Consider the following 27,769-nt stretch of genomic DNA (forward strand, 5'->3'; position numbering starts at 1 on the left):
CACAGGAAGGAATGCAATAGTTACAGTGAATAGAGGTAAATGCTGTTAACTGTGGGTACATGGAGGGGATTGCAACCATGTTGAGACAAAGTGTATGATTTGTTGAATTTAAAACTGATGATCTGCTCTGGACACTTTCACTCAATTGACAATAAAAAAGGTGGAAATTAAAAAAAAAAAAAAAGTTCCTTAAATGATTCTAATGTACAAGGAAGGCTTTAGCCCTTCGCTAGCTTGTGGTCCACCAACTAGCAGCATCAGCACCACCTGTGGGCTTGACAGAAATGCAAAATCTCGGACCCCACCCTAAACCTATTGAATCAGAATGTTCATTTTAACAAGACCTTCCCCATCTCCCATACCCGTGCAGGTGATGAACTTTAAGTCTTGAGAAATCTTGCCTTTAAAAAGTACTGATGCCTAGGTCCCACTTCCACAGATCCTCAGTTAATTGATTTATCGGGTATGGACTCCTGGTGTGGCACCATAGGATCAGCACTGGACTTGGATCCACAAGGTTGGCAGTTTAAATCCACCAGCTGCTCCTCAAAAACCCTATACAGGGCCACTAAGAGTGCAAACCCACATGGAAGTCACTTAACAACAACAACGATGGTCTAGCTATTGTGATTGTAATTATCAGCAAAGCTTAAGATTGTAATTATCTTAAAGCACCTGTCGGATTTTCAGTGAAGGTGCCCAGTGCATTTTTATTCAACCCCATCTTTGTCTAATGAATTCTGGCCTTTTATTTAATTTACCAATGAGCCCCACTTCCTTGTCATTTGGGGGAAAAACTGCCTATCATAAACTTATGGCAGGAGCATCATTTCTCTTCATCTTCGAAAATGCTCCTGGGAGTCTTAGTAAATGATTTGACAGGAAATACTACACAACCTAAGTTCCATTACATAAGGATCAGTTCATTTATTAGAGAAAAAAAATATTGCCTATGTTGGGTATAGAGCCATCATTACAGACTACCAAGTAACTCCTTATATAAAACTAAGAACAAACTTCCCGATTAGTTATTTCCTTAGTCTTTGCTGAGACCTGCGTGAACGCAGACACTTAAAGGACTCTGCAACTTTCAATTGTCAACATACGTCAAGCAACAGTAATTCGTTTGCTGAAATGTCAAATTATTGCTCTTACAGGAATTCAGGAATTGAGACGTAACAAATGTTACTTTAGACCCATGTTTCCAAAGCATAATCCTAGCTTAGAAGTGATTTAAAAAAAAAAAAAAGTTTGACAAGAACTTTAAGAATTCATTGTGCTGTATGAGCATGAAGAAAAACCTTTTTTTTTTTTTTTTAGGCATCTCATTTAGATCGCATGGAACTCAGATGTTTGAAGAGTCAAACCACCCATTTATCAAGTGGGGAGTTAAATCTCCTGTAAAACAGAAGGTTGTTATTGTGGAAGGCTCTCCGAAGAGTCAAACCACCCATTTATCAAGTGGGGAGTTAAATCTCCTGTAAAACAGAAGGTTGTTATTGTGGAAGGCTCTCCCCAACTTTTTTTTTGGGGGGGGGGTTTGCTCCAAAATCGAACATATGAACATATGAGTCACTTTTCCACCACTAGTGATTGAAATTTGGTTTATTAAAAGTAAACTGGTACCATAAGAAAAGTGCTATTTGTTAAGCTTTTATAAAGAAAAATATATCAATAGTCTTTTGAAATTATACTGGCATCAGAAAGCACAGAGGTTTATTCCATTAGACTGCATATCAGTCTGCAAGAAAGATGGTCATTCATTTTTAAATTTAATAGTGAGTAAACCAATGGACTCAGTATCCTTCAAATGCCCCCAAGATCTTGCTTTGCTTTTCAGGAAGTCCAAACAAAACCATATTGCAAAAAATATGTTGTATCTTCTCTAAGTTTCCTGAGTGGGGATAGCCCACAGAACAGTACCCTGTCCCCCACTCTCAAGCCTTAAATATTTTTATTTAACATTTTCTATCAATAGCCAGGAGTCCTGCTGTGGCACTGTGGGTTAATGCACTAGACTGCAAAGTCAGTTTGAACTGAAAGGTTGGTGGTTCAAGCTCACTAGTTGCTCCTTGGAAACCCTATAGAGGGTTGCTATGGATCGGAACTGACGTGACGGTACTTAACAACAACATCAATAGCCAAGGTGCTCTGGAAGTGTAGTGGTTACGAGTCAGGCTGCTAACCTCAAGGTCAGCAGTTCAAAACTACCAGCTGTTCTGCAGGAGAAAGATGATGTTTTCTGCTCCCGTAAAGATTTACAGCCTCGAAAACCCTATGCAGGGTCGCTGTGAGTCAGAACCGACTCCATGGCACACCACCACCATCTCAATAGCTAAGTCTTAGTGGAACAAATAGGTTTTTGCTCAACTGTTAACCTGAAGTTTGGTGGTTTGAGTCTATCTAGCAGTAAGATTGGAGTCCTGACGTGGTTCTGTAGGATAAGCACTGGACCACAAAGTCTATCTGAACTCCAAGATCAGTGGTTCAAACTCACCAGCCACTCCTTGGAAACCCTAAACTCTACACAGAGTTGCTATGCGTCAGAACTGACTTGAAGGCACTTAATAACAACACAGTAAGGTTATAGCGTCGAAAACCCATGGAGCAGCTCTGCTCTGTAACACGTGGGGTTGCCATGAGTCAGAATAGACACAACAGCATCCAACAACAACAAAAAATAGCCAATAAAAACATGAACACCACTTAACCGTCACCTCATTCTAAGGTCCAGGAGAGAAAGAATGGCATGGCATCTTTTGGACTTGTGTGTGTATTTTGTATCTTGTCCTTAATAGCTCAAGGTAATGTATGTTCTGTCTTGCTGTGGTGGCTTGCATTTTTCTGTGATGCTGAAAGCTATACCTTACTGTGGTGGTCTGCATATTCCTGTGGTGCTAGAAGCTGAGCCACTTGTATTTCAAATCTCTGAAGTCCATGTGGTAGACAGGTTTCAGCAAAACTTCCAAACAGACAGACTAGAAAGAAACAGCTGGAGATTTCAGATTTACTGAAAAATAGCCACTGTAAACCCAATGAATCAATACAGAATATAGTGCTAGAAGATAAGCCTCAAAATACACAGCAGCCACAACTGTAGACTCAAGCCTACCAACAATTCTGAAGATGCAACAGGGCCCGGAAACATTTTGTTCTGTAGTACATGGGGTAACCATGAGTCAACACAAGTAACAGCAACAGTGAGTATTTTATATTTCCATCTTGTAGCATGCTAGACAACATAGCTAGACAACATTATACATGTTCCCCAGTAGGGAGAAGATAGAAAGTGACCGCTCCCTGTCACGTGTTACGAAGTCTCTCCATTGCACGGTTTTTCAGAACTCTGTATTACTGACATTTTTGAAGCAGGTGTGCTACATAAAAGAGGTTCTAGCTCATTCCTCATTTAACATGTGTGGCCCTGTCCTGAGTGCAGTATGAAGGAAAATCACATTTGTAATTTAGTTGGAACTTCAAATGTTATGGAAAAATTAAATTATTCAACTTGTGGAGATGGATGATGGTTGGAGTCAAGTACCATGCCTTGTGCATTATGATTTTGTAGGTTAACAGATCAGTGATGAATTTAAAAAATAGAATCAAGTAGGGTCAATTTAATTCCAAGTCCTCTACTTACATATACAGTGTTTGTATATCCACACACCATAAAGACATACACACTAAATACTGAATGATGAAAATGATATTTTCATGGAGTAACTTCAAAAGGAGAATTCAATTTTATTATTGTGATCATAGGAGAAGGCTTTCAAAAGTTTGTAGTAAAATGGAATTAAAAGACAGTGGATTTTTTTCCACTAACTTTTTTTGAAGCCCCCTTGTATATACTACTGACTGGCAAGCACGTAAATGCTCATTTTACTACTAAAGTATGGCATCCCTAATATTTAAAATGGAAACCTGCATAAGCAAATACTGAGCACATACAGTGAATCTACACAAAGAACAGGTATTAACCAACATTTGCTTCCAGGAAAAACTTCCACTATGTTTTCTGCTCCCTCTATTCATAAAATTAGTCTTTCTTACTAGGCACTCTCCTTCTAGGAGTCTGGTGTGGTGCTGTAGGATAAAGCAGTAGGCCAAAATGTTAGTTTGAACCACAAGGTCAGCAGTTAAAACACAGGAGCTGCTCCCTAGAAACAGGGTCACTGAATAGGAACTGACTTGATGGCTCTTTACAACACACAACAATGAGGCACTCTCAGTTTCAAGAAACTAGTGTTTTAAGAAATCACTGTAAAAGTCCTTCAACCAGCTACTCTGGTTGATTGATCAAATTTTCTTTTAGGTTAATATGAGGACTCTTCTTTAGCATACTGAGTAAGTTTTGTTGTTGTTTTTAAGTGCTGTCAAGTTGGTTCTGACTCATACCTACCCTGTATAGAGTTTTTGAGGCTGTAAATCTTTGTGGGAGCAGAAATCCTCATCTTTCTCCCGTGGAGTAGCTGGTGGGCTAGAACCAACCTTGTAGTTTGAAGCTCAGTGCTTATTATACAGAATCACTGAGCTCTTCATACAGTAAGCTTTATAAGATGCAAATACAATGAAATAATTTGCTTAGTTAAAATATTCAGTGACTTCTCATCATCCAGAGTCAAGCCCAAGCTCTCTAAGTAGGTAATTCACCTCTTACCTTATGGATCACACCAGAATATTCTCTGGTATAGTACTGGAAGATGAGTCCCATAAGTTGGAAGCACTACATACACCATAGCTATAACAATGGACTCAAACATTCCAATAAGCGCAGAGCTGGAACGGGGCTGGACAGTGTTTCTTTCTGTTATACATCAGATCACCACCAATGGGAGCTGTCGTGAAGGCAGGTTATAAAGCATCATCCCACCTTTATTCTAACCTTATGTGCCACCAGTGCTTCACCTTTAGCCTAGACCTTTGTGCCTCTGACAGTCTCTTCTTCTACCTGGAATCTTTCCATTTGCGAAGTCCCTACTTATCTTTCAAGAATCACCTTCAACTTCATCTTCTCACTGAAACCTTGCCTAAATTGTCCCCCCAAGTGGCTAATGTGTTCACACCTCCGCTCATAATGATATTGTGTTGTATGTGTGTCCTTTATTCGGTCTGTTTCCCTCCTCACTCCCTCCGGACTGAGTTCCTTGAATGCTGGGTCCATGGATGGCCTCTTCATGTTGTTGGTCATCCCCTGCCTAGAGTAGTACCTGGCATGTACCGGTCACTCTTGAAAGGGTAAATGAATGAACAGATGAGTCTCCCTAAGTATCTCATGTAATAACCATTGAGGAGTGTGACAATGGAGAGAGCTTGACTCCGTAAGCCAGGCTAGAGACCTTCATACTCTGTCCAACACCAAGGGATTTAACCTCAGAGCTTAGAATTATGTCTAACAACTCTCTCATTCACCTCACCCTCCCTCAAACCCAACAAAATAGCATCACTTTTATGCTGGTTAAGGAGCTCTGGTAGCGTAGTGGTTATGAATTGGGCTGTAAACCGCAAGATCAGCAGTTCGAAACTACCAGCTGTTCCGTGGGAGAAAAATGAGACTCTCTGCTCCCATAAAGATTTACAACCTCGGAAACCCTGTACGGGGTTGCTATGAGTCGGAACCGACTCCCTGGCACATAACAACAACAACAACAACAATATGCTGGTTGGAATCCTGGTGTGGCGTTGTGGGTTAATGTGTTAGACTGCAAAGCTGTTTGAACTGCAGAGTTGGAGGTTCAAGCTCACCAGCTGCTCTTTGGAGACCCCTATTCAGGGTCGTTATGGGTTGGAACTGACTCAACGGCACTTTACAACAACAACATATGCTGATTGGAGTCCTGGTGTGGCTCTATGGGCTAATGAGTCAGACTGCGAAGTCATTTGAACTGCAACCTTGGTGGTTCAAGCTCACTAGCTGCTCCTTGGAAACCCTCTCACTATGGATCAGAATGGACTTGATGGCACTTCACAACAAAATATTCTGATTTAAGGAGCTCTGGTGGAGAAAGATGTGTCAATCTGCTTTGTAAAGATTTACAGCCTTGGAAACCGAGTGAAACAGTTCTACTCTGTTCATTAGGGTTCCTATGAGTCGATGACTCTGGGTTATAAGTTGGTTTATGTATAATAGTTTTCAGAGCTCACTAATCTTGGAATAGCAGGGACATACACATTCCAAATTTGCTTCACTGGAAGAGTCTCATGAATTTCAATAATAACAAGGAGGCAATTTACAGTTAAATTTTCCTGAGGTCTTAAAGACCACATTGAGATTTAGGGTTTAGTTTCTAACATCAAATGCTACTCTCCAAGAAATATGTCTCTTACTGAATTGAGTGGATGGTTTGCAAATATTAAGTTTAAAGAAAGCCCACAATATGCAGAATCATTTATTGTCTTAAAATAACTGTATTATGCGCATTAAAACATGTAATTTTCTTTTCCGGTGTGATTGCTTGACTTGATCAAATTAAAAGTCAGGTTTTCTATTTTGCCTTACTTCCTTCGACTAAATGAAATTGTTCCATTAAAGCAAATAGAAGTTTGATAATGGTTTGATTCAAGTTTTAATTGGAATGTCATTCTCAGAATATTTCACAATTCCAGTCTTCCTCCTCAATACCTATGGTGTTTTCAAATAGAGGCTATTATTAACCAGGACTGGGTTACAACCTTTGTAAAACTTGAAGAGTTGAAATCCGGACAGAACTCCAAACCACTGGCTCTGTCGGTGGCCAAAAAGTGTGCTAGTGAAGAGAAATTTAGCTTGTCACAGATCCCTATAAAGAGAAACAGGCACTGAGCACAAATGTAACCCTGTCTCCTGAGGTGTCTCTCAGAGGAAAGCTCCTCTTGGAATGGGCACTACGATGGATTGAATTGTGTCCACCACCACCCCCCCAAAAAAAATTACGTGTTGTAAATCCTAGCCCCTATACCAGTGGCTGTCATCCCATTTGGGAATAGGGGTTTATTTATTGTGCTAATGAGGTCATATCTTTGTAGGGTGTGTCTGAAACCTAACCACTTTTGAGATATACAAAGAGCAGATTAGGCACAGAGGAATAAGCATAAAGGGAAGGATGTTGATGTCATCACCAAGGAACACAGGGTTACAAGGACTGAGCTAGTATCTTCTCCCAGAGCCAACAGAAAGAGTGCTTTCATCTAGAGCGGACGCCCTGAATTCAGATCTAGTCTCCTGAAATATGAGGAAATAAATTTCTGTTCTTTAAAACTACCCACTTTAGACCCTACCCAGAGAAGCAGTGACGCCAGAGATGGAGGCAGAGATGATGACGTGAAGAAATGGAGCAGCTGGAGACTTTAGATCCAGAGAGGGAGAGGGGCTGTGTGCTGATAACCTGGGGGCAAGCTTGTAGTGTATACCCTTTGGTTGGTTGATGAGGCATGGAGGGTATTGTAACCATGGCAATGAAACAATGTACGATAGAATGAATGTAAAACTAATATTCTCCCATGTCAACTATCACATAATTCACAATGAAACATTTTTAAAAACCCCAAAAAAAACTACCCACTTTAGGTCTTTCTGTTACAGCAGCCTAGGAAGCTGAGACTGAGTGCATTTGGATGACTGAGTAACCATTAACGTTGATTCCTTCCTGTTTCTAAAGCACACTGCACCCAAACATCAAAATCCTTTCCTTTCCTCATTTCTCTCTGTTTTCTAAGGCTTCCTCACAGCAATGAGGCAAGAAGTGACCCGAGCCCACAAAGGCTGGGCCCTGGACTCTGTGACCATCCACAATGAAGTCCTGCGACAGACCAAGGAGGAGATTGTGTCACCACCTGTGGTAGGAACCACTGGGAAACAGCAGGGACAGTCCAGAGCCAGGGCCGCAAAGTGCAGTTCATCTTAGAACTCACCTGAGTGCCTCCATGAAGTCCAGTAACTTTGCAGCAAAGGTCCCACCCCCATTGTAGGAGGTTAATGACTAGGTCTGGTGTGCTGGCAACTCCCCAGACTTCATTTCTTTATAATTACAAGTTACGCTGTGTTTGCTAACAAGGATTTTTCATGAGTCTCCAGCTACTATTGTAGCCTTCTCAGAGAACCAATGAGTGTTGAGGGCAGTGGAGACTAACTAGTTGTAGCAGTTCAGAGCCCTGGGGCTGGTTCCAGCAGTGTCCCGAGCTAGCTGGAACAGATGGAAGAATGCCTGCCTGGGGAAAAAAGACAGGGCCTTGAGATAAAGAGACACCACCCAGAGTTCCTGCTTTGACATTAATCTGTTCTATGGACACTCAACTACAAACTGAAAGATTGGCGGTTTGAATCCACCCAGCCGTGCCTGATTGGCTTGGGCAGCATAGACTGCCATCTTGTATGATCTCCAACTTCCACTCCCAGTTTGTGCTTTTGGAGTCCATGGCCTCTCAGAGACTCCTAACTCCCTGCTGAGGTGATTTGGTGTGCCTGCTATGTGTGTTGCACCAGAGCAGGCCACCCCCACACTCAAACACCCAACAACAGAACCATTTCTACAGGGCTCATAACCCCACGATGTGCCGCAGAGGAAAATTGGCCTCAGTATTTCACTAATGCAATGTGCCCAGCGGTGCTTGCTTTCTTTGGTAGCATTTTATGAGCAGTGTATGTTTTCTTTTCAAAATGACAACCTTTATTATAGTAATGGTTGCTCATCTTGCAGCACCTGCTTTTTAAAAAATATGCAATGATATTACGTTTGACTCTTCCAGGAAGGTGTGTATATTTATGGTCTTTACATGGATGGAGCAGCATGGGACAGACGAAATGGGAAGCTCACAGAATCCACCCCCAAGGTGCTCTTCACTCAGATACCTGTGTTACACATCTTTGCTATCAACTCCACCGCACCCAAGGACCCCAAGCTGTATGTGTGTCCTATTTACAAGAAACCCAGACGAACAGACTTGACCTTCATCACCATGGTATATTTAAGAACAGTTTTGTCCCCAGATCACTGGATCCTGAGAGGAGTGGCCCTTTTGTGTGACATCAAGTGAGTTCATTTTTGCTTGCTTGGGCACGCAGAGTCCCACATATGTCAATCTTATCGAGAGATGTGGCAGTATGTATTTCTTCTCCCTGATCAAAGCTTATGGGGTCTTTCTACATTAAAACACTGATGTCCTGTATTCACTTGGTGTGTTTTTCCCTCATGTCAAATTTTTCAAAAGACTATTCTACATTTATAGTTTTTATTTCAGGCAATTTTAACCCACTATATTTACTTTGGAGTCCTGTGTGGTCCTGAGAGTTAATGCGCTGGACTGCAAGGTCTGTTTGAACCATAAGGTGGGTGGTTCAAACCACCCACTCCTTGGAAACACTGTACAGGGTCAGAACCGACTTGTGAGTTGGATCCGACTAGACGACATTCAACATGTTTACTGTTAAGATAAAGACCTATATTTGTGTGAGAACACTTTGAAAGTTTGAATTTTGTACTGTGATAGCAAATCCTAAAGGAGCCTGTTCCAACTCACAGCAAACCTGTATAGGATTTCCAAGGAGTAGCTGGTGGGTTTGTGCCACTGACCTTGTGGTTAACAGTCCACTGCTTATCATATAGTGCTGCATCAGAACTCCAAAAGGAGCCTAGTAGATGCAAACTTACCTTTCAAATATAACCCATCCCAGGTCCCTGGGTGGTTTGCACTTGACTACTAAAGGTGGGTGGTTCAAACCCACCCAGTAGCACTGCAGAAGAAGGGCCTGGTGATCAACCTTATATTTGTGAATCTTGCAACCATAAAGACTGCAACCAAGGCAATCCTTTGGAGCAGTTGTACTTTGTGATACATGGAGTTGGCTTAATTGTGATACATTCAGTTGGCTTAATTTACCCGTGTGTGTGTTTGTGCAATGTATTGTCCTCTTTTGAGCTTAGTTTTCTTTACAGGTTTGTGAAATGGAAATTGGAGAGGTCCAGTAAGTCCCCCTCAGGGGTGCAGGGGTAAAACTGTGTGGTATGAAGCACTTGAGATAGAAAATATGCTGCTAATCGGCTCTTGAAATTTAATGTGACTTAATTTTTTTTTTTTTTTTTAATGTTTGAGGCCCAAAGAACTCCGAGTTGCTAACTCTCCCCGTACCTTCCTTCCCCTCCAACCCCAATTCTACACAAGATACTGAAGTACACATTTCTAGGCAGTAAATGGAGAAGGGAAAACAAACTCCATCAAATGAAATTAGGTTGCATACCGAATGCCCTGAAAAGCAAAGTCTTTAAAAAGTGAAGCTATTTCTTACTCTGTAGCAGTCTGAAACTCAGTATGAACCTTTATTTCCTGCTAAAGGAAATTGTCAATTTAACAAAACAGATGGGATTCTATATTGAATGCTGGTGGAGTTTTAAGATCTTGAAGAAGAGTCTCTACTGGTCTTCCATCCTAGGATCATTTTGCCTACCCCCAGCTAAATGCACTTTTCATTCCCCTGTCTGTTCTGATGGCAGGAACCTTTCCCAGTAACCTTGCTCCCCTCTCACCCTTCTGTTGCCCTGATCCGGGGTGCCAATGAGAAACAAATCAAGATAGCTGAGAAATAGTCTGGGTTTTGTCCTGTGAGGTGTCCAGGGAAGACCCTAGCGGAAACGCCACCACCGTCTGGTTGTTGTTGTTGTTGTTAGGAGCTGTTGAGTTGTTACCAACACATAGTGACCTTATGCACAGCCGAATAAAACACTACCCAGTCAAGTGCCAATCTCACAATTGTTGCTACGCTTGAGCCCATTGCTGTTGCTCTTGCGCCAATCCATCTCATTGGAAGTCTTCCACTTTGCCAAGCATAAAGTCCTTCTCTAGGCACTGGTCCCTCCTGAGATAATATGTCTACAGTATGAGGGACAAAGTCTGGCCATCCTGGCTTCTAAGGAGCACTCTGGTTGTAATTCTTCCAAGACAGATTTGTTTGTGCTTCTGGCAGTCCATGGTACTTTTAATATTCTCCTCCAATATCATCACTCAAATGCATCAATTCTTCAATGGTCTTCCTCATGCATTGTTCAACTTTCACATGCATCGGAGGCTTTTGAAAATACCATGGCTTGAGTCAGGCACACCTTTGTCCTCAAACTGAAATCTTTGCTCTTGAACTCTTGTGCAGCAGATTTGCCTAATGTGATACATTATTTGATTTCTTGACTGCTGCTTCTGTGAATGTTGATAGTTGATCCAAGCAAAATGAAGTCGTTGACAGGTTTAACCTTTTCTCCATTTATCTTGATGTTATTTATCGGTCCAGTGGTGAGGATTTTATTTTCTGTACATTGAGGTGCAACCATACCGAAGGCTGTGGCTGTTGATCTTCATCAGTAAGTATTTTAAGTCCTCTTCACTTTCAGCTAGAAAGTCTAGAGTACTTTCGAAAAGTAGAAAATAGATCATGAAATGCAAATCATAGCAGGGACCTGTTGTATGCTCCTGATTTACATTCAATATAAAACCCATAGAATTTCCAGGATGGTTTAAAAAAACAAAGGCAAAATAGCAAAGCCCGCTGGCCCAAGTGTTTTAATACTTCTTCCGGCTGATAGATGCGCAAAAGCAAAGCTGGTATTCTCTGGAAGGACTATCCTGAACTAAGGCTAGAATTTGGAAGTACCTGCCAATCTGGGTGGTCACAGAGGAAGCAAAGCATCCTCATGTTATAAGAAGCCAAAGTCAAACAGTCCCGAAGTAAAACACATAGCTTTTATTGGTATTCCTGCTCAGTTGCTAAAACAATTGAAGACAAACTGCATAGTCTAAACCCCTGGACAGCATGGTAAGGTTTGCAGAGAATAACAGTTAGGCAGTGTTTTCTAACAACTTGAATGCCTTATGGAAAACTTGGGAAAGATGTGACGTTAGCAGAAGTCACCGATCAGACTGCTTAAAGTCACACTCAAACCACTTCCCAAGAGCTCTGCTCTTGCTGATTATTTTCCTCTCCATCAACACAGAGGACCGAGAGATGGGTACCAGGGCCTGGCCAGGTGTGTACTCTGCTACCCCTATTTCTGCTAAGAGCTGGCTGGGACCCAGTTCTGCTTTCTCTCTCTAGGCCCAGTAAATTACTTTCTTCTACATTTTGAGCCATTGAACTTGCCTAAACACAGAACTATTTTCTCTGCAAAATTGTTGCTCTTTCACTAATTACCTAATTTGCCACACTTGAGTGAGGGAGACCTGGTGAGCATAAAAGAGCAAAGGAGAGAGTTGGCTAAGCCAACCGAAGCTGAGAAAAGAGGCAATGTCATTTTTTCCCCTCCTTGGAATCAGTCCATATATTCTCATTTTGGCCTTGGTGAAATAAGCATTGGGATTTATACCTTCATTGATGTAAAGTGTTATTGTAGTTTGGACTTTACATAAAAATAAGACCAAAAGAAAAGTGCTTTTAGATACAGCTTCTAAAAGGCTTTGGTCTTGAGGGTGATGCTGCATTGAATAAGCTCCAGGTGTGGCTCTGGGACTCCTCGTGTGGCACTGTAGGATCAGCACTGGACAGCGAACCACAAGGTCAACAGTTCAAACACACCACCTGCTCCTCAGAAACCCTATACAAGGTTGCTATGAGTCGGAACCGACTCAACGGCACTAAACAACAACAACAACAACTACCATCAAAGAGACATTGCGTGAATAGTGGCCTTACTTGTAATGTGAGGTACAGTGTGATCTGGGGCTATAAGAGATGAGCATGGAGATAAGGTGGTTATTTCACTTGGGTCTAGGGCTTTCCATAGACCAAGCAAGTCGATGAGTATATTCTGAGAAAGAGAAGAGAGGGAGGGTAGAGCACAAATGTGAATTGACTATAAGGATGAATGGGCAGTGAGTACCCCCTATCTGATTGATAAATGTAAGCAGATGGTGGGGAAGGAGGGAAATTCAGGTGTGAACCATGTTAGAAGGGTCTGGAAATCTAGACTACTGTGGTGTGGGACAGTAGGGAGCCATTGACAACTCTGGACTGCTAAAGGGATGGAAACAAACAGGGCTAGACCAGACCAGGCAAAGTGAGCATTGGAAATAGAAAGATCATGATGATAATGTAAGTAAAGCAAGGCACAGGAAAGATGGTATGGAGGTAAAATTTAGAGATTTAGACCCTGAGCTGAGGAGGCAGGTAATAAGCAGAGAGGGGCAAAAGATGTAGCAGTGTAGCGCTTGGAGAGGCTAGTTGGATGTTTCTACTGTCGTTTCAATTTGGGGAAAAGAGCTCCTTTGTTCTCAAGTGCTTATAAAGAACTCCCAGAGTCTCCAGAGAGCGACTTGAAGATGTCAGTGCCCACCATCATGCCGAGCGATGCCAGCATTTGCATGGTGTTACCACATGCCGGGCACTGAGCGGAGCACTTGGCATCAACTAAGTTATTTAGTTCTCACATCCGTCCTGTGAAGTTAGTACTGTTCTTGTCTTCTCCATTTTATAGATGAGCACACTCAATAGTCGATTTGGAATTGACTCAATAGAAACTAAGTAACTTTCCCTGGGTCTCACAGCTAATAAGTCTAATAAGGCTAACAGAACTCCTGGCATGATTTTCCCATGTCGCCTCATTATGATAAGTACTGGGCTGAGAACCACAAGTTTGGCGGTTCAAACCCACTAGCCACTCCTCAGAAACGTTATGCAGGGTTGCTATGACAGCGCTTTACAACAACAACAACAATGTCTTTCTGACTTGGTCACGTGAGTAGTTAGCATTATATTGTACATAGAAGAAGGACAATAAGGAAAATATCAGCATGTTGTGGGGTGCAGACAGATGTTATGTTCAAAATTCTGGAATTTTGAAGGGAATCAGTAGATTCATCTTAACATGCTTTTTTCTGAACCTTAATGAACATTCTAGATCAGAAGGTGCTTTGTATTTCATACATGTAGAAGGCATGTGGCTGGAGAAATTAGTACTAGACTCGAGGCGGGAAGGCACCGAGTCTAGTGCTGGAACCCAGGCCCACTGCTAAGCTGCTTCCTCAAACAAAAGAACAAAAAGTAACAAAAAATGTTATCTTAAAGAGTGGAATTCGGAAAGGAGTAAGATGATCAAAAGCGTTTTGTTTTGTTTTAAAAAAGTAATTCGGCATTCTAAATGAACAAAAAAACACACAAATTAAAGAGATTATTTTACAAAACCATAAAGTAATGTTTGTTTCAGTTTAATGAACTCATCCTGTGTCTAGTAGAATCTCCAATGTTTGAAATTTTGTTTTTTAAGTTTTTCAAGGTAATCCTGCTTTAGGTATTAAAAAAAGTTGCCACATGGCAACATTTTAGGAATAATTAGGACATATAGCATAAATCCTGGTGTGGCACTGGACTACAAGTTCGGTTCAAACCACAAGGTCAGAGGTTCACACCCACTAGCCTCTCCTGGGAAATCCTATACAGGGTCGCTGTGAGTTGGAACCAACTCGACAACGTTTAAAAACAACAACAACATAACATAAATCCAGAAACATTCACTAGTGTTAAAAAATAATGAATATACCAAGAATTACCTGAATCTTGTTGTGGCTCTATAGGACCATGAGGTCGGTGATGCAAAACCACCAGCTGCTCCTCAGAAACCCTATACAGAGTCTCTATGAGTTGGAATTGACTCAATAGCACTTAACAATAACAACCACAATATATGGACATTGGGACCCTGGTCGTGCTGTGGGTTAGGTGTTGGACTGCTAACCACAAGACCAGTGGTTCAAAGCCACCTGCTACCTGGGAGAAAGATGAGACTCTACTTCTGTAAAGATTTACAGTCTTAGAAACCCAGTGCTGTTGCTAAGTGAGTCAATAGCTGTTGCTAACTGAGTCAATAGTTAGGATTTTTGGTATGTGTTGTTAAGTGCCATCGAGTCGGTTTTGGTATGTGGACATTGGTTTTATCTGCCTTTTCTATGTTAAGTAAGGGTTGCCCACCCACTGAAAGCCGTCTTCCATTCCTGTCCTAGATCAGGTTCTCTGGGAAAAGACTTAGTGTAAGGGGTGTACTGGTGAGACTCTTGGAAACACCACAGGTGGAGGAGAGCAGGATTGGGCTGAGGGAGAAGTTGGCCAGCCTCAGTTGTCCCCTTGAGATGGGATGGAGCTGGGATGGCCCTACCTGGCAGCAGGAACCTGTGGGGGGATCTTTGTGGCACCTCAGCACAGCCTTTCTTCCCCCTCACTCTTGTCTTCTCATCTCCTTTCCCCACCTCCTTTGATTAGAAGCAAATCATGATTCTGTTTTTCCATGTTGCCTCATTATGATCCCCTTAGAACACCGTAACAATCTCAGTGAGTGTAATTCTCACAGCAATATACTCTATACAGACAGACTCCTGAATGGCAGAGCTGTCCTGAGTGCCTGAAGAGGTGGGAAAGAGACTCAAGGGAACAGTGATTCCTGTTTCTTCTGAACAGTCAGCTAAGTGGTGGATGGTCCCTGAATGAGAGACCAGACTCAGCGGAGTAACAGGATAGATTAAGAAAGTACTCCAAAACACAAAGACAACTGAAATCTGAAAGTCTCCTTTCTCAATTGCTATTCTTTCCGGAGTCATACATTCCATAACATTTTTTTAAGGGTGTAACTGGATTTTGCTTTAGAAGAATTACCTTTCTACTCTGAGTACATGGAGAGAAGTGAGTCAACTCCATCATTCCTATTGCCAGCATCTGGCTTTGACTGCAGAAAGGAACCGTATTCTTTGAACACCCAAAGTCTTGATTTGCATACAGCCTTCTGAGGTGAATATAAATACTTTGGAGTAATGCTCGGGAAATGAAGATGCTTTCAGACTACCCTGAATCCATGCCAATTCCTTTGAAAAGCTGTTGGTGTACAGAAAATGACACTAACCTAATCCATTCTCCAGAAAAGGAACCAGGGAAAGAGGGACTCCCAGCTTCCATCTCTCCAAGGCTTTCAAGATGACCGTTTGGGGGAATATGGGATGTGGCAGGGTGCCAGTGCCTCAGTTGTTTCTTTCTAACTAGTTTTTCATCGAACAGGTGTCCCTGAAGATCTTTGAAATTCCTCTTCGCTTCACACATGTGTTGTGCCGGCAGGTCTCTGCGTCTGACGACAAACTGCCTCTCTCTGGCTCCTTTCATTCTTCCCCAGGATGTGGCTGATTAATTAAAGCGCCTCCCCTCGATTCCCAGGCAAAATCCTCATTTGACCTGGTGCAGATATTTGAGTCTGGAGTCTTACTTAAGATGGTGTTTACGAATGTTGGGGCTCTTTTTTAGTCTCCCAACTGACAAATTCGTGGATATTTCTGTCACTGGAACCCCAGCTTCCTCAAACATACAATCAAGAATTTCAGCTTGCATCCAAGGGGATAAGAACACCCATCCGTCATCTGTGTCTCCCATGGGTCTCTTCCTGATTATGCAAACCCTCCCCTTTCGATTGCTCCTCTTCTAGTGTCCCCTTAAAGGACATCTGGTGTCCCATCACGATAAGAACCTGAAAGAGGGGTTTCCAGACAAATATAAAAATCTCGTATGTTTCTTTCTCTTTCTCTCTCTCCAGAACTGAGAACTAGCTGTTTTCCGTTTAGCTAGACCATGTCAGAAGCCTTGTCTGTCGATGTGTCATCTCTCTCCTGGGGAAAGCAGTTGCTTGGAGTTTTTTTCCATGTTTATGGAAATTTTCTTTTTAGAAAATAGCCTTGTTCATTTCTGCCTGGTTGGCTTTGTCCAGCCGTCCAAGCCAGGACTCAGAGAGGTGGGGGAGTTCCCTAGGGTGATCCCAGATCTCAACTTTGGCTTAGGTGCCTAATCTGCCCCTGGCACACTGAGCTCTGGTACCACTGTCCCAGGGTTCAGGGATGAGCAGATGCACCTACCTTTCATATCCACCTGCCCACTCAGCTCTGCAGGCTCCTAAGACATAGAGTAGGGACTGAGGCCGCAGGAGGAATCAGATTCACACTTTGCTTGTTCACATTGCTCACTGTGAGAGTCGCATCAAGGCCCCAATGGTGGTCGGTCACTCAGGGTGGGCAGGCCTCTCAGTCACAGAGGGTACAGACCTGAGGGCTAGTCTGTGATGTTTCTTAAACACATTCTTTATTAGTGTTTCTTTTTGCCATTTCCCATTTTGTTATGGTCAGTGTTAGTGGCCATCAAGTTAATTAAGGCTCATAACGACCCCCCCCACGTGTGCAGAGTAGAATTGCTCATCGGGTTTTCAAAAGCACAATGGCCAGGCCTGTCCTCTGAGGGACCACTGGGTAGACTCAAACTAGCTCGTACTGGAGCGCTTAAATATTCATGTCATCCAAGTTCTCCAGTGGGTGCTGTTTCTGCGTTCTCCTCCTTCATCCTGGAGAAGGGAGGTGCTTCCTGAGAGAAGTAGAGGCACAGATAGGCAGGAATAGGGTGTCACTAAGCCCTTCTCTCTCATGACACCTTTTCTAATCACCTGGAATGGCAACAACCTTACTATAGCACACATCTGTCTAACTAAAGCGAGCATGCATTTCCCCTCTTCTGGGGAAACGTCTAGGCTTCCTTAGCACTCCATTAGAGTTGTCTTCGCCTCCAGCATCTTTCTGGGAAATTCCAGCTTGACTGACACATGAAGGCATCTGCTCCGTCCCACCGTAAAGAGTTCAGGCGGTTCCTCGCCCCATTCTCATCCATGGGGTGGGGTGGGGGGTGTTGGTATCTATGCCTCTAGGTCAATTTATGTATTAATTTGTCACTTGGTACATAATATTTAGCGCTGCGATAAAAAACAAATAAGCCAGTCCTATGAGGAATTGATTTTCCCTTCTACATCTGTTCATGAAGACATAAATCTAAAGTTTTGCTATTTTAAAAGCCTCCAATGCAAATATAATCTAAAATTGCTAGGCTTTGAAGTTGGGCTTTTCTGTCAAAGGATGTTTTATAACCCTGCTCCCTGGAGCCTGGCCACTCATCTTCTGCCTCCAGGCCCCAAACACATTGATTACCTTTTGAGGTCCTTTCCAATTCTTTGCGATCCAAATGTGGTGGTGTCCCATGCCCCTCGTGGTCAACAAGCTTTGTGCTAACTCTTAGGACAAGAGCAACCCTTAACACAAGAGCAACCAAGACATGGCCTCTGCCCTCAAGCTTGTGATAGAGCAGAAAATATAAACGGTGCACAAGAGTAACCACAGTGTCAATGAGAAAGTGACCATTGCTCTAAAGAGGGAGTGAGATGGAAGCACACGAGACAGAGTTTGCTTTTCTTTGGAAGGAAGGTACTTGGAGAAGTAGGATTTGAACTGAGCCTTGAAAGACACCTAGGATTTGGCAAAAGACGATGGGACAAAGAGCATTGTAGGAGGATAGAGGTGGGGACAAAGGGCAGGCGTGGGACAAAGGGAGGCCAAGTTGTTGTTGTTGTTGTTGACTGCTGTCAAACTGGCCCCCCAACTCATGGCGACCGCATGCCCAATGGAATAAAATGTTATCTATTCCTGTGAAGTCCCTATGATCAGCTGTGGATCCGTGCTCTGTTGTGATCCATAAGGGTTTTGTTGGCTGATTTTCAGCAGTAGATCACCAGACCTCTCTTCCTGGACTGTGTTAGTCTAGAATCCCTACTGAAACCTGTTCAGCATGAGAGCAGCTGACATAGGGCTGGTGGCAGTTGATGGGGTGCACTGACCGGGCCTTGAAACCAGACCTTCTGCATGGCGATCGAGAATCCTACCACTGAGTCACCTTTGCCTTCAGACCAAACATAAGCCATGCCCCAGTTTCAGTTTGGTTGTAGCACAGGACATTTGAGTGGGAGAGCTGGGAGGACGGGTTGTAAGGATGTACTTGGGGAGGACCAAGGATGCCACTGATCTGGCCAAAATGATCCCTTGCATTTGCATGATAGTTTGCAGTTCCCACAGCTCTCTCACATGCATTATCTCAATTAATTACCACAAAAGTCCTGTAAGCCAGAACTAGTATGGTGGTGGCTGTGTGCCACTGAGCCGGTTCAGACTCATACCAACCCTGTATAGGGTTTCCGATGTTGTAAACTTTACAGGAGCAGAAAGCATCTTTCTCCCAACGAGCAGCTGGTAGATTCGAACTGCTGGCCTTGCGGTTAGCAGCCCAACTCGTAATCCACTAAACTACCAAGGCTCCTTGTTGTTGTTGTTGTTAAGTATTGTCTGTTAAGTATGGGTTCTGACCCATAGCGGCCCTGTATAGGATTTCCAAGGAGTGACAGGCGAGCTTGAACTGCTGACCTTGCGGTTCAAACTGACTTTGCCGTCCAGTGCATTAACCCACAATGCCACATCAGGACTCCTTAGGGATTAGTATACAGGTGGAAATTGAGACAGAAGTTTAGGCAATGTGCTTTAGGAGACAAAGGCAAAGAACCAGGATGAGACTCAGATCTTTCAATGTCCCTGACCAAAGCCCTTCCCCTAAACCATGTGGTGGTAGGGGGACTTGAAGAGAACTTACCCTTTAATGTCTTTGCCTTCTCAAAGTATATGTTGTGGAATTCTTTATTTCCAGGTTTAATTTACTGTCCTTCTTAGTGTGTGTACTTTAAGATGGTCAGGATATTTCTTGATAGGAAGATGTGGTGAACACTTCCTTTCCAGAGGTCAGAGCGTCAGGTCTGGGACATGATATGGATGATGGCCTGACACAGCTGCCCAGATAAAGTCAGTGCAACCCCTGACAGAGGTGTAGCGGTCATCACAACCCGCCATTAGCAGAGCAGTTACATGGGCACAGAGACGGAGACAATGCCCAGGAGGACAAGGATGAGACACAGAGCAAGGCAACCCATGGAGCTTGCTAGTTTGGTTCTCCAATGGTCACACTGCATGGGGACAATGGAAAGTGTGGCCAGGGTGATGGTCCTGAAGATGGTAATGGGCACTTCCTTGAGCACTGGATATCCACACTGATGTGACCATTATAGTCCTCAGTAGCAACCAATTGCCTTGAACCTGGTCCACTGGCCAGCCTATGTCTGTTTTTGCATGGTCATAGTCTTGAGAACTTGATCCTTGAGCATTTTCCTCAGGAAAAAGTCAATGACCTCAAACTCTTTGATGGGCAGGGAGGGAATACGTATCTCCTTCATGTCTTTGACCCAGCAGCCTGGCTTATCCGTGACTTGTCAGCATGAGCTCCAGGGCCTCGGCTGATCACCACCGAGATCCTGTCTCTAGCCACTGCCTTGGCTGTGACCTCCCTTCCCAGGATCTCCCAGGACCCCCAGCCGTTCCTGCTATAACTGCATCATTTGCTGTTAGTTGTCTGTGCATTTTCATATTACAAAACTGCCATGCTTGGAATTCTGTGAGCCCACTCCCTTGAGGAGCTCCCTCTGAGAGCCCCTGGATGGGGAGAGATTGGACACCTGAGTCATTACATGCTGGGTAAGATCTTCAGCTTTGTTTACAGTCCTATTTGGCAAATTAGTCAGAAACGTAAGCACTGTCGAGTGCTTTGGGGGCAAGGACTTTCAGAACAGGGAAATAAGTCATCTGGCCTCGCAAGGGCAAAGAATGTGATAAACTGATTCCTGGGGAAATGGTACCTTCTGGGCAAAGCCACCAGGCCTACAGGTCAGACCAAAATAACAGAAGACTCCAAACTTTGTGTAGTCTGAAGAGTTACCAGGTCATTCTGATTGAGAGAAATAACCAGAGATGTGAGTGGAAACTTGGAGGCTGTTCTCTTATTCAGATTTAGGAGACTCTGCAGGTTAATCCTTGGCTGTAGCCACCTCAGGCTGGACCTGAGATGTGACATATGAGGTCCACCAAGGTGACTGGAGGTGACCCTGAGCCCACACTCAGAGAGTCGAGGCATAGTAGTGCTGTTGCTGAGAGAAGTCGGCATAAAAACTCTTAGATGTTATATTTTTGTGTTCAGTTTATTTAGGAGAGGAAAGTGAATGGGTTATCAAATCCCTTTTATGTTGAACAGAGGACGATAAGTTTTCCCAGTCTGTGTGTGTCCAGTGAGGGTGAGAGCCAGTAGACTTGGAGAAGAGGGTTGAGTCTGTTGCCTTAGGTTCTTTTCTGCCCTGAATGTTCATCTTTCCTGGTCTTGGGAAGCTCTAAGGAGGCTTACAGTAACTTTTACCTCAGCCCTGGGAAGATCTTGGTGCCTGAAATCCTCCTCCCCTGGCTCCTGATACATTCTTTTCAGAGAAAACTCGCTGGGTCCTCTGTTGAGAGGTTCCTCCCCAGCCCAGTGAGGCTAGGACCCACTAGCAACGGAGGGAAGGCTGAGAGTGTTTTTAAGAAGGAAGTGACTTGCCTGTGGACTGATTCAGTGTGTTAGTCTGAGGAAATCTCTTATTTTAGACTCAGGTTGGTGTTGGTTTTATTTCTCATTTCGGTCACAGTGGGCTTTTTAGCCATGAAGAAGGTGCGGAAAGGCCACAGTGAGAAGGCTCGTGTAATGCTTCTTTTTCATTTGACTTCCGAACCTGTGAAAAGTTGACACGTTTCCTCTTCCCACAAGGGCTTTGATTCTGTGAAGAAAAAGTGTGGACTCCCTCTCCCCAGAAAGAAAGACCGGTGAGGATGGGAGGGAGAGAGGAGCTGATTGGATTCTTATCCAAGTGAGCCTGGGAGCCAACGCCACACAGACCCAGAGTCCTCTTTCAGATGCTGTGATTCTCTGACAAAGGGGAGCAGAGAAGGGGAAGGAGAAATGGGCCTAGAGCAAGGAGCTCCATTCACTTCATTGCAGCTTTCTGGCCTGCCACTTAGAGTCACTCCTCACCTCTGTTGTGACTTGAAATGTAGCCCCATCCCACAAAATATGTGTTGGAATATGAACTCCTATAGCTGTGGAGAGCACTGGTGTGGTGCAGCAGCATAAGCAGTGGACGGCTTGCTAGCCACAAGGTCGGCAGTTCAAACCCACCTGCTGCTCTTGGAAACCCTACACAGGGTCGATTTGAGTTGGAACCAACTGAGGGCACACAACAACAACACCTTTGGGAAAGGGTTTTTGTTATGGTAATGAGGCCATATCAGCCATCTAGTTGATGGAACTCATAATAAATGACCTTAAAATAGGATTTCTGAGGAGCAGCTGGTGGGTTTGAACTGCCGACCCTGCGGTTAGCAGTGCAGTGCTTACCCTACAGTGCCATACCAGTGTAGGATGTGCCTTAAACCTAATCACATCTGAGTTATAAGGAGGCATAAATGAGGAAGATGGATGCCTGGCGAACACCACCATGGAACCCTGGGATACAGAAGCTGAGACCAGGACCTTTTCCAGAGTGGACAGACAGCCTTCCACTGGAGCCAGGTCTGGAATTCAGACTTCTAGCCTCCTGAACTGGGAGAAACGAGATGGCTGTTCTTAAAGCCATCCACTTATGGTATTTCTGTTCCGGCAGCACTAGGAAACTAAGACACCCCTAGACAGACAGGCTGAGGGACACAAGTCCCTATGTTTGTCAGAGGACACTGCAGTGACAAACAGCTCCCAGACACAACCCAATGCAGATCAGCAGGAAGCTCTGCTTTCCACAACCACTCAGGGGCTTGGGCTCCTTCTGTCTGGTGGTCCCACCATCCCACCAGCAGAGAGGAAGAGAGGGTATGGAGGAGGATATGGGAGGTTTGATGGGCCTCCTTCCTCCACACTCCACTGGCTGCATTAACTTCCAGGGAGACAGGGCAGTGTGGTCTCATTTTGTGCTCAGGTTTGGGGACTATCCACCAGCTTCATGACATGCCACTTTCGGGGAAAGAAAGACAACAGATGGTCTTTAGGAGACTATCTGGCAGCTGTATTGACGTTTATATGTTCTGGCTCTGCAATTCTTACCCTCTCCCTGAGAAGCCCCTCTCCCCTCGGTTTCTCTCACTTCACTTCCCACTCCTGACACTAACCCCTTCCCAGGCTGATGGAGGTCATTCCTAGTCATGGAGCTCACATGGAGATGAATGAGGGCATTGCTGCTCTCGTCGCCATTTGCTTTTCCTTTGTCCAGAGGAGGAACGCTGGTGGTATGTGGGTTGCATTGGGCTGCTAACTACAAGGTCAGTGGTTCAAATCCACCAACTGCTCCGAAGAGAGAAAGATGAGGCTGTCTGCTCCCATAAGTATTTACAGTCTTAGAATCCCTGAAGAGCCATTCTACTGTGTCCTATAAAGTTGCTGTGATGCAGAACCAACTCAATGGCAGTGGGTTGGGTTGAGTTTGGGTTTTGTCCAGAGGTTGCCAAGTGATTGTGAACAAATCGCCAGACTCTTGTGGGACTCAGTTTCCTGCCATGTAATAGGAGAGTGGAGTCCCTGAGTGATGCAAACAGCTGGAGGTTCCAGTGCACCCAGTAAGACCTCAAAACCAAAGGTCTGACAATCTGCTTTAGAAAAATCAGTCACTGAAGACCCTATGGAGAACAGTTCTACTCTGACTCACCCAGGGTCACCTTGAGTGAGAGTCGACTTGATGGCAGCTGGTACTAGGAAAAAAGGAGTGTCCTCCCACTGACTTTTCTCAACGAAGGAGTCAGTTATGAAAACGATGCTGTGATACTTTGAAAATGCAGCATGCCACATCTGCCCAAGAGAGCAATAACCATTGTAGCTCAAGAGGCTGTCTGTCCTCCCCAGCTGACTGCCCAGAGCTGGACAGGACTCAGCGCCTGCATTAGTGAAGGGGAGCAGCAATAGCGGGTCCTTTTGGTCTGACAGGCCTCCTCTCCCCAGGCCTGAGGAATCAGGCTGTAGCCACCTGGGCCAGGAGGGGTGCTCTGAGCCAGAACCCTGGGGCATTAGCAGCCGTACCTACTGCCTTGCTGAGACCTGGCACAGCTGGTGTGCCGACAGCAGGAGAAGATGGAAGAGCTTGGGGAGCAACAGTAGTGCTAATGGTGCCATTTACGGAGGACATTTTGGTGTCAGATTCTGAGGCAAATGCTATTTCTGATGGTCAAACAATTCTGCAGGATGGTAAATGTGGAGACTAGGTGGGTTTATATCCGGGTTCTCGAATGGCGCCATCTCAGGCAAGGAACTGCTCTGTGCTTCAGGGGCCTTATCTGTAAACCAAACCCACTGCTCACGAGTTGATTCCAATTCCTTGAGATGCAATAGGGATGAGTAGATAGGTTTTCCAGAGTTGTAAATCTCTACTGAAACAGACTGCCGCACCTTTCTTTCATGGAACAGCTGGGTAATCGTTGACCTTTATGGGACTAAAAAGGATCCTATGTCCCAACTCAGAGTTGTTCTTGTTACTTCTGGGCAGGGTCTGAGGGAGAATTGGGAGGAACAGGAGGCAGAGCCTCACCCCCCAGGAGTTGCTGGCAGCCAGGTTTTCCTGACTGAAGGCAGACTCCTGAGCCCACTGCCTTCTCCTACTCGTAGATCTTCAGACGCTTATCTGAGACCAGCTGAGTGAGGTTGACATTAAATGAAACAACACAAAGACAACATCTAGAATGGTCTCTGGCTCCTGGCAAGTACTCAGTCAACGTTGGCCCTTATTGTTATTCCTGTTTTACAGATGAAAGCACAAGGCTCAGATGTTAAGTCATTTTTCCAAAGAGTCACAATGAGTAATTGAGCTGGATTTGAACCCAAGAGTCTCAGATCTCTCTCTAGAACAGGAACGTGGTCTTGAGATTTCGGAGTTTCTTAGAGGCATGGAGCTTGAGTTGTGTGGAAAAGAGACACCTGTCTTTCCTAACATTTCTCTGTCCATCCCTATTCTTCCTCTCCCTAAGCCCCATCCCTGTCAATTGCCATTGACAATTGTGTGTGTGTCAGAGTAGAACTGTGCTCCACAGGGTTTTCAGTGGTTGATTTTTTTTACAGGTAGATCAACAGGTCTTTTGTCTGAGGCACCTCTGGGTGACTCAAATCCCAACTTTTTTTTTTTTTTTCCCACTTCCAGTACTGACAGGTAACTAAAGGCTGTATAGTTTCAGGGGTTTCACTAGCCTCTATCCAACCAGTAAGTCTGGTCCTATTTATGATTTTGCATTTCATCCCACATTTTTCTCCCCCTCTATCTAACCAGGACCTTCTAACATGCTCCCTTTCAGAACATTTGGTAGTGGTAACTGGGTACCATCTGGTTCTTCTGGTCTCTGGGTCATGGAGGCTGAGGTTCGTGGGGTCCATTAGTCCATTGGATTGAACCACTAACCTTTTGGTTAGCAGTTCACCACAGAAACCATTTGCCCCATCCAGGGACACCAACGCCTATCCCTGTCACTAACCCCAAGTGGAAGTTCTATCCTGCCCACTGACCAGGTCTTCCTACTGAGGGGAGGGTTTTCCTCAGCCAGGGACAGAGGACGGTGAGGTGTCCTTGTGTTGCGGTCTGTCTTCCCTGAGACAGGGCCTTGTAGCATCTTTTACTCATCTGTCACTCCAAAACCCATTTCTGAAGAAAACCTAAACCCCACACTTTCTTAGTGCTCTACCCTAGGCCCACAGGAGAAGCTCGGCATAGGGAAGAGGAGCAGGAGCCCAGAGCTCTATGCTTGAGGAGGAAGGAGCCACAAAGGAGGTGCTCCCCAGACAGGCTGCCAGAGCTGGTGCCTTCGTCCTCTGCACTGCCACAGACTCAGACAGAGGTCAGTGGCTCTTTGGAGCTTCAGCACTAGGTCTGAGGGCAGTTGGACCTGGGATGAATGCCAGCTCTGCACTCTGAGCACCTTCCTTTACCTTCCTGGGCCTAAATCTCATCCATACAGTTGACACAATACTTGCCTTTATTGGGAGGACTTGATACATGAAAGCACTCAGCACCCCCTGGCTTATACTTGGAGGGCCCAATAAATGGTAGCTCTCATTTTCATTTTTATGGTTAACGTTAGTGATTTGTGGTTGAACGCTGTCAAATCGGTTCCGACTCATAGCGACCTTGTATAGGGATTCTGAGGAACAGCTGGTGAGTTTGAAACACTGAAAGTATTCCATCCCATTGAAATCTCTGTTCTTAGGGAGTTCATCCTTCCCTCTGCTCCAAGAAGCTAGAGGAAAAGATCCTGATGATAACAGTGTGGGGACAACTCTTTCTTTTCTTCTCATCCAGTCTTCTTCCAATAAAAAATTGAGCACTGTTATGAGTCCTGGTGTGGCACTGTGGGTTAATGCGTCAGACTGCAAAGCCATTTGAACTACAAGGTTGGTGGTTCAAGCTCATCAGTCGCTCCTTGGAAACCCTATACAAGGTCACTATGGGTTAGAACCGACTCGACAGCACTTAACAACAACAACAACGAGTCAGACACTTCACTAGGCCCTTGTTGAACTCCTACTATGTACCACCCATCTGTCAGTGGAGGCTTGTATGTTGTTGCTATGATGCCAAACAGGTTTCAGCAGCGCTTCCAGACTAAGAAAGACAAGGAAGAAAGGCCTGGAGTTCTGAAAATCAATCAATGAAAATTCTGTGGATCACAATAGTCTAATCTGTAACTGATCAGGGAGTTAGATCAGGGCAGTGCTTGTTTCCATGAACTGACTCACCCACACCTAACAACACTAACACTATGTGCTGGTGCTGGATACCCAGAGGTGAACAGGGAAACATCCCTTTGCTCCAAGAGCTCACAGTCTAAAGAGGGAAACATAACAAGGGCAGTGACAGAATAAGGTAAGTGCTTCAATTTCTTCTAATGGTTATTTTCAACAAGTGTTGAAATACTATGTGCCAGGCTGGGTGCCGCTCTGCATGTGAACTGCTTACATCCTGCAGGGAAGAAGACAGTTACAATCTATGATGGTATGTGCTGAGATGAAGGTAGGATCCGAGCAGTGCAGAGGCATTTGGACACCCAGTTGTTACAAGAAAAGTTGGAGCCTCAGAGGATGAGCAAGAGTCAGGGCTAGGAGGAGGAAATGGGTTGTGTGGTTTTCTACCTCCTTTGCCATGAAGCCTGAAGAGCTGGATAGGGCCCATCTCCCCTTACTGAGCATTTTGATCAAAGATTGTACAGAAGAATCCTGGTCAGAAAGGAAATGCAGAACAGAATTTCATGCTTTCATAGAATCCACATATTTTGGAGTCATGGAGACTGGATGAACTCCTGAGATCATCCATCTTTAAACCATAAACCAAAAAATATCCCCTGAAGTCTTCTTAAAACCAAACAAGAGTTTGGCTTAATGGTTAAAAAAGGTCTGCCTTGAACATCATGCTCTTTTAAAATCTGTTTGTGATCAAATTGACAATAGTTACTTGGAAGCTTAGTTAGGAACCTTAATGGGGCAGTGAATTTATGTTGAGGGGAAGGGGCAACTCAGAAAAGGAGAGTGAAAATTGTTGCCAACTTGAAGATTGTAATCAAAGTCACTGAATTGTACAGGCAACAACTGTTAAATTGATCTATATTCTGCTGTATAGATTCCTTTTTTTTTTCTTATTTACTCTTTTTTTATGTTTTATTGTGAATTATGTGATAGTTTACATGGGAGAACATTATTTTTACATTCATCCTATAGCATATCATTTCATTGCTATGGTTACAATCTCCTCCATGCATCATCAACCATCCAAAGGGTATTTATACACTACAAGCATGCCCCCCGGTCATCAGCACACAGTCCCTCTTCCTTTCTGTGTCTAAAGTCCCCAACAGCTCCATCTCTCCACGTCATCGTCTCTGCCTCCATCTCAGGCATCACTGCTTCTCTGGGTAGGATCCCGCTCTCTGCTCTTCTCCTTTGATGTTCCCAGGGATCTCCGCTCACTGGGTACCATCTGGTTCTTCTGGTCTCTGGGTCATGGAGGCTGAGGTTCGTGGGGTCCATTAGTCCATTGGATTGAACCACTAACCTTTTGGT

At 44.3% G+C, this 27,769-nt stretch overlaps 1 protein-coding gene across 2 annotated transcripts in view; it reads left to right on the forward strand.

Moving 5' to 3' along the window:
- DNAH8 (dynein, axonemal, heavy chain 8) overlaps positions 1 to 9,141 on the forward strand; it is a 391,134-nt gene extending 381,993 nt beyond the window's left edge. Inside the window, exons 91-92 of one of the 2 annotated variants that reach the window (XM_006860428.1) lie at positions 7,696 to 7,817; positions 8,725 to 9,012. In XM_006860428.1, coding sequence (XP_006860490.1) covers positions 7,696 to 7,817; positions 8,725 to 9,012 — 410 coding nt within the window. Of the gene's footprint in view, positions 1 to 7,695; positions 7,818 to 8,724 lie in introns of both variants that reach the window. The other variant, XM_006860427.1, reaches the window with a different exon arrangement.
- The last annotated feature ends 18,628 nt before the right edge of the window (positions 9,142 to 27,769 follow it).

This window comes from Chrysochloris asiatica, unplaced genomic scaffold, assembly GCF_000296735.1.
Source record: "Chrysochloris asiatica unplaced genomic scaffold, ChrAsi1.0 scaffold00038, whole genome shotgun sequence".
Classification (NCBI taxonomy): Eukaryota; Metazoa; Chordata; class Mammalia; order Afrosoricida; family Chrysochloridae; genus Chrysochloris; species Chrysochloris asiatica.